Source organism: Bison bison, unplaced genomic scaffold (genome assembly GCF_000754665.1).
Source record: "Bison bison bison isolate TAMUID 2011002044 unplaced genomic scaffold, Bison_UMD1.0 scf7180017864495, whole genome shotgun sequence".
Taxonomy (NCBI): Eukaryota; Metazoa; Chordata; class Mammalia; order Artiodactyla; family Bovidae; genus Bison; species Bison bison.
The window spans coordinates 8,718,478-8,725,419 of NW_011495054.1; the positions used below are offsets into that span (position 1 = coordinate 8,718,478).

A 6,942-nucleotide genomic window follows, 5' to 3' on the forward strand; every position below is an offset into this window, starting at 1 on the left:
CCTTCTCTGCCCACTCTTGCCTCTTCTGTGTCCTCGTCTGCACGGGGGACCTGGTCACACCCACGCTGCCAGTGTCGACGGGGCTTTCAGGAGACACGGCGCTGACCCTCCTGCCTTAGCTCAGTCCAGTCCCTGGGCCTCCCTGGACCTCAGCAGCTCCACCTTTAACCTGGGGACGGCACCCACACTTCTCAGGGAGGTCAAACTCCGGTGCTATTACCATGGCCAGCAAACGGAGAAATCCAAGAGCTGGTGTTTGTGGGGTCTCTCCGCCCTTTCTAAGCTATCCCGGGGGCTTTAATTTAAAGCCCCTGTGGGGTCCCAGGATGGATTGACTAAGGAAATAAGTGGGGTCTTTGACCAGACGGGGGGGGGCACCGGGAGGGCAAGAGCAGTACAGAGGCTTGCCTGGCTCTGTGCCTGATTCGTGGGTGAATCAGCCTTGCCCTGTGGACCCCCAGCTATCCTCCCACCGGAGAAGGGGGCATCACTGCCAGCCCTTCCTGGCTCCTTTTGGCATCTGTGGGCTTTCCCCCAGCCACAGCAGTGCTTATGAGAGAAGCGCTGGTGGGCTTACTGAATCCAGTACCCCCACTTAACCTGCTGTGCAGCCCAGGACCCTTTCTGAGCACCCCCTTGACCCTGTGTAAAAGGACCGGAGCCGAAGTTCCCCAGGGACCTGCTACAGAGACAGTTAGTGCTTCTAAGAGGGTGAAGGAGGCAAAACCCATCCCTGCCTTGGCAGCGCCTTCCTTGTGGGCACAGGGGCAGGTGAAGTTTAGCTAGTGCAAACTGGAGTTTTATTTGTGCTGCCCAGGACTTTCAAAATGGAGACATCTCACATTAAGGCAATGACAGATTTCGGCTTCTCTCGAAAAGCGTAGAAGGGGGCCCACAGCCCCTCCTGACCACAGCAACTTCATTTCCCTAGAGTTCTCCCTCCGGTCATTTTGGACATTTCGCTTTACCAAGTTCTGCCCTGTTTCTGGCCAGACACCCAGCTTGCCGTCCCCTGGATTAATGGGGTTCCTGGAGGTGTTGCCCTCTGTGGCCACCAGGGGGCAGGGCAAGCCCGCGGTGCTGCTGGCTTCAGGCTGGTTCCAGGCAGAGCTGATGGAGCAGGGGTGGTACCTGCCTCCAAGGCCCTCCGGGGCAGGACACGGGCTGGGGTTGGGAGCCCGGCCCCGGCGCGATGCTGAGGAGGCTGTGTTTCTAGGTGATCGTGTACGAAATGGAGAACTTCCAGGGCAAGCGGTGCGAGCTCACAGCCGAGTGCCCCAACCTGACGGAAAGCCTGCTGGAGAAAGTGGGTTCCATCCAGGTGGAGTCGGGCCCGTGAGTACCGGACCCTCAGCCCTCCTCCCAACCCTGAGCCCCCTGGGAGTCGGGAGGGCCAGGAAAAAGCTCTCAATCTGCTGTGGGGCCTTAGGCAACTCCTTCCCCATATCTGGCCTCAGTCTTCCCACCTGTAAATAGGAGCATTGAACAGTGATTCTCTTGGACTCCTTCCAGCTCTCCATCTCTGGGGTCAGTAGCAGAGCACTGTGCAGAGAGAACAGAAGAGCCCACGCGCCTGGCTCAGTGCCCAGCTAGTGGGGTCTAATACTTATGACTTTAATAATGATGATAACATCTAAATTCTAACGTGCTTGATATCCTGGAATGGCTCAGTGGTAAAGACTCTGCCTGCCAATGCAGGAGACTCAGGTTCGATCCCTGGGTTGGGAAGATCCCCTGGAGAAGGAAATGGCAACTATTATTCTTCCTGGGAAATCCCATGGACAGAGGAGCCTGGCAGGCTACAGTCTATAGGGTCGCAAAGAGTCAGGCACAACTTAGTAACTAAACAATAGCAACAATATCCCTAAATTCTTACGACTGCCCACTTGACAGATAAGGAAACTGAGGCCAAAATGGTTGACTGTTCTGTCCACATCCACCCAGTAAGCAGGAGTTCCCAGCTGGACCCCGAAGTATTCAGATAGAAAGTCCAGGCTGTGGTACTAACCACTTGGGTGAGGTGCTTCACCCTCTGGGCCTCTGTTTTCTCATCTGTCAAATGGGGATAATAGGCGTATGCACTTCAGAGTTTTTGTGAAAATGGACGGAGAGATATACTAAACGACAATATAATTGTAATAATAAGAATAACAATCTAATAGAGGAATTAGAGGAGGAGGGGGAGGAATAAGCGAAGGAGAAAAAGGAGGAGTTGTCGACGGACTCCTTACTGTGTGCCAGCCCTTGTGCTGAAAACGTTTCTGAGCAGCCTATACAGAGGTTGCACCTAAAACCGATTTCAATACTCTTTCCCAGGCTGGTTTTCTGGCTCAGAGTCTCAGCTCCTGGTAAGTTCTAGTACCTCCCTCAATACCAGGACTAGGGTCGGAGGAAAGGGGCAGTGTCAAAGGTCAGCAGCTATCGGGCACCACCCCCCTCCCTAGACGTGGGTCCTCCCCACCCCCAGGGCAGCAGAGATGAGTGACCCAGCCCTCCTTCCTCCTGCAGGTGGCTGGCGTTTGAACGCAGGGCCTTCCGCGGGGAGCAGTACGTGCTGGAGAAGGGGGACTACCCTCGCTGGGACGCCTGGTCCAACAGTCACCACAGCGACAGCCTCCTGTCCCTCCGGCCCCTGCCCATTGTGAGTTCAGTCCCTGGGAGCCGGACACGCCAGGCGCTCCTGGCAGGCCCCTTTCACGAGCTCAGCCAAGGGTTCGGCTGGCTGGACAGGCCCGGGGAGAGCCCTCGTTATTTCTGATCTGAGTGGTTTTGGGGGGACAAGACGTGGGCTACCGAATGGGCACTGGGCTGCGGGTCAGGAGGCCGGATTCATGTCTTGCATTAGCCAGCAGGTCACTGGCATGTTCCTCTGTAGCCTCATTAAAATCGGGAGCCACGTGGTCCAGTGGAACCCATACAACCCCGTAAATAGCTTCAGAAAGTAACTGCAAATCAGCTCAAGTCCTTCCCCTGTGTTTCTCCAACACCTGAAAGAGACCCGGTGCCTGGTGGCTCTTCTTCCCACCTGCTGACTCAGGCCAGCGGCTAGGCCCACCCTTCCTCCTTCTCACAATAACTGATGCTTCTTGGAGGGGGGATGGGAGGAGAAAGGCCAGGTAGACCGACTCAGAATCTGCTTTCATACAGCGGGAATGTTTCTACATGAGTGATTCTGGTCTCCTGCCACCTTCTTTGTGCCTCGGTGTCCCTATCTGCTAAATGACAAGGTTTAACCAGACCTGAAAGCCCCCACTCTCGGTTTCATGGCTCTCTGGCTCTGGAAGTCCTAAGGAGACCAGCTCTGGGGGTGGGCGTTACTCTACGGTGCCTTGAGCCTTTGCTGGAGCCTCCTGGGCCCTCTGTCCTGGACATGGGAGTAGCCGGTTCATCCCGTGGTCTTGCCCCCAGGATGGCCCGGATCACAAACTGCATCTCTTTGAGAACCCAGCTTTCGGCGGCCGCAAGATGGAGATAGTGGACGATGACGTGCCCAGCCTCTGGGCTCACGGCTTCCAGGACCGTGTGGCGAGTGTCCGGGCCATCAACGGGACGTAAGGGACCCGGCCCCACCCTTGCCCTGCCCTGTCCTCCAGTTCCCATGCCTCAGGCTCCAAATGGAATCTCTGTTCACAGTTTCCTACCTAACTGGCGTTTCCCGCTCCCCCCAGGTCTGGAGGCCCTTCATTCGAGTCAGGGCCCCTACACCAGCCTTGCTCAAAGCCCCCATGATTTGAATGTCCACCTGCTTGCATTCCTGTACCATTGGATTTCCAGGAAGCCTCGACTTAGAGACAGTTTGTTTTTTTTAACCAAGTGAAATCTGCACCCCCTAACTTGTCTGCATCAGTCTTCACTCCTTTTCTGAACTCCCCTAGACCTTGGAGTTCAGATTTGTTTTTCCCTTTTCACAGTCTTTGTCCTTCTCACCAGGAGACCCAGCACATATGTAGGGGTGGCCCGAGTGGTACACAGGAGAACAGGCTCTTCTCCTCCCTCCTTCGAGGCTTAATATCTCTGTTAACGCAATCTTGGGGTCGCTCTCCCTTTGTCTAGGCAACTACACCTCACTTGTGGGCTTGTAACCTGGGGTTGGGCCTTGAGAGGTGCCACCTCTACCTGATAATACTGTATTCAACAACTTTTCACTGAGCATCTGCTGTGTGTAGGGTACGGGGGCAATAAGAACTACATAACTCCCATAATTCATCCCTTGGTAATTTCACAGTTTAATAGGGAAACAGACAAGGAAACAGCTATTCACAATTTGTAGTGATCAGAACTGTGATGGGGGACATGCAGGGGCTCTGGGGGTCCTGATGAGGTACCTGGTTTAGCCTGGAGCAATCAGGAAGGGCTTTCTTGAGGAGGAGATGTCCAAATTGATATGTAAATGTTGCTATGAAAGAGGGGATGAAATGAGGATGAGGCAAGGGACAGCATTCCAGGCAGAAGGGACAGCATTCCAGGCAGGAGGAACAGCAGGTGTAAAGGCTTAGAGATATGCGGGTTCAGGGAGAGGCTGAGACAAGCTGGAGTGTGGGGTATGAAGGAGGAATGAGAGGTAAGGCTAGAGTCTCGTTTGTGAGCAGGGCTAGGAGTTTGAATTCATCCCCAGGGCACTGGGAAGCCAAGGAAGGATTCGGGCAGGTGGAGAGCAGGCTCAGGGGCTGGTTTTCAAAGACTGGGTCTGGCTGGGAGGCGAGAGCCCGGAGGCTTCTCACGCCGACCTCGCCTCCCTGCAGGTGGGTTGGCTACGAGTTCCCGGGCTACCGCGGGCGCCAGTACGTGTTCGAGCGGGGCGAGTACCGCCACTGGAACGAGTGGGACGCGAACCAGCCGCAGCTGCAGTCCGTGCGCCGCATCCGCGACCAGAAGTGGCACAAGCGAGGCGTGTTCCTCAGCAGCTGAAGGGCGCCCAGGCCCCAGTGGCCCAGGCCCGCCCCGGGGGGCAGCAAAGGCAAGAAGAGGAGGCTCCAGGGCCGGGGTGAGGGCCTGCCGGGCCACCCTTCCCCCGAATCTGCTCAATAAAGCCTGGGGCCGGCCCCCCACCTGCCATGCTCCTCCGCGTCACTGCATGAGGGGGCGGGCTCCGGGGTGGAGCCGGGGAGGGGCAGGGCGAGGGAGGCTGCGGCTAAAGGTTCTGAGCGCCCCAAGCAAGGGACGGCTGGGAGCTGTGCTCCCACTCCAAGCCCCCTGTTCTCATCAGGCGAGCCCTGATCGTGTGTCTGTCCGCCTGTGTCTCCATCTGGCAGTCTGTCCATCCATCCATCCGTCTAGTCTTCCTTCCGTATTTCTATGTTTTCTTCTGTCCGTTGGTTTATCCATCCTTCCTTCTACCCACTCATCTTTCTTTTCGTTCCTGCAGTTCTTCCTTCCCTCCATCCTTCCATCCGCTATTCATTCATCCATCCACCCCTCCTTCCATCCATCTATCCATACATCCACCCTTGCGGCCACCCTCTCACCCATTAATCCATCCATCCTTCTCCTTGCCCATCCACCTGTCCATCATCCCCCCTCCATCTCTCTGTCTGTCTCTGTTTTCTTTAACGTATTTGACAAATGCCAGGCCCTGTTCAAGGCCTGAGGTCACAGCAGACAACTGAACAAAAGTCCCGCCCTGACGGAGCTCACCTTCTATGAGACAGCCGGAACATAAGTGAACAAGTTTGACCATAACATCAGGAGGTGGCCAAGGTTAAGGACAAGAAAGCTGGATTCAAGGATGCAGGGTGATGGGGTGGTGGTCAGAGAACTCCACTCTGAGGCAGTGACATTTGAGCTCAGACCTAAGTGAGCTAGGGGAACATTCCAGGTGGAAGGAGAACAGGCTTTGCCGCTGAGTGTTGGAGACACAGCAGTGGGAGGCCAGTGGGTCTGGAATGTGTTACCTGAGAGATTGGGAGGGGTCAGAGAGGGAGTTAAGGTCATGTATAGGGCTCTACCGACCCTGGCAAACTCTGACTCTTCTCCAGGAGGTGGGAGCCATGGAGAGTTTGAACAAGGCGAGTTTGAACGGTCTGCTTTTAGGTTTAACAGGACCACTCTGGCTGGGGCCCAGAACACAGACAGGGGGACAGGGGGACGGGTCGGGAGGCTCCTGCAGAGATCGGGGTGAGCTGAGATGACATGGTGCCCTGACCCTCTCTCTTCCATGCTCAGTGGCCACCCCCTGCCCTTCTGCAGCCTTGGTTTGACGGCTGAGCCCCCACCCCACCCCTGACTCCTGACCATCACCGCTCTGAGCCTCAGTGGCTTCATCCGGCCCAAGGGGGTTGCCAGGCAGAGCCGGGTACACGAATGAGTCTCCTCTGACCTCCCTCCGTGGGAAGAGGAGGGACTGCCTGGCTGGACAGGTGCCAGCTGGCTTCCTGGGGACCAGTCCCCACCCCTCCCACCTCCAGAAGTCCCCCCGACTTTGCTCCCCTGTGGCGCCCAGAGCCCCTCCGCCATCCCCAGCCCCCCCATGGCAGAGGCAGCTGGTGCAGGGGAGGCCCGTGGAAGACATGAAAAACGGCAATTTGTTCAGTTCTTCCAGCCTGCCTGTTGACAGAAATGCACGGCAGAAAAGTAACCTAGAATTATTTTTTTAAAAGATAAATAAATTTTATTGATTTATTTTTGGCTGTGCTGGGTCTTCGCTGCCACGTGGGCTTCTCTCTAGCTGTCGACAGTGGGGGTTGCTCTCGTGTTGCAGCGCGTGGGCTTCTCGTCATGTGGCTCCTCGCGTTGCAGAGCACAGGCTCTAGGGCGCTCGGGCTTCAGCAGCAGTGGCGTGTGGGCTCAGTCGTTTGGGCACACGGGCTTAGTTGCTCCGCAGCATGGGCCATCTTCCTGAACTAGGGATTAAACCCAGGTCTTCTACATTGGCAGGCTGATTCTTTACCACCGAGCGACCAGGGAAGCCCCCTCAAATGGACTTTTTACTTTGGTTCAAGCCTC

General features: G+C 56.1%; 1 protein-coding gene across 1 annotated transcript in view; it reads left to right on the plus strand.

The window, feature by feature from the left end:
* Positions 1 to 5,053, plus strand: part of CRYBB3 (crystallin, beta B3) — a 6,753-nt gene extending 1,700 nt beyond the window's left edge. The window contains exons 3-6 of the mRNA XM_010828697.1: positions 1,217 to 1,335; positions 2,509 to 2,641; positions 3,409 to 3,551; positions 4,743 to 5,053. Coding sequence (XP_010826999.1) covers positions 1,217 to 1,335; positions 2,509 to 2,641; positions 3,409 to 3,551; positions 4,743 to 4,908 — 561 coding nt within the window. The 3' untranslated portion in view covers positions 4,909 to 5,053. The remainder of the gene's footprint in view (positions 1 to 1,216; positions 1,336 to 2,508; positions 2,642 to 3,408; positions 3,552 to 4,742) is intronic.
* Positions 5,054 to 6,942: the final 1,889 nt, after the last annotated feature.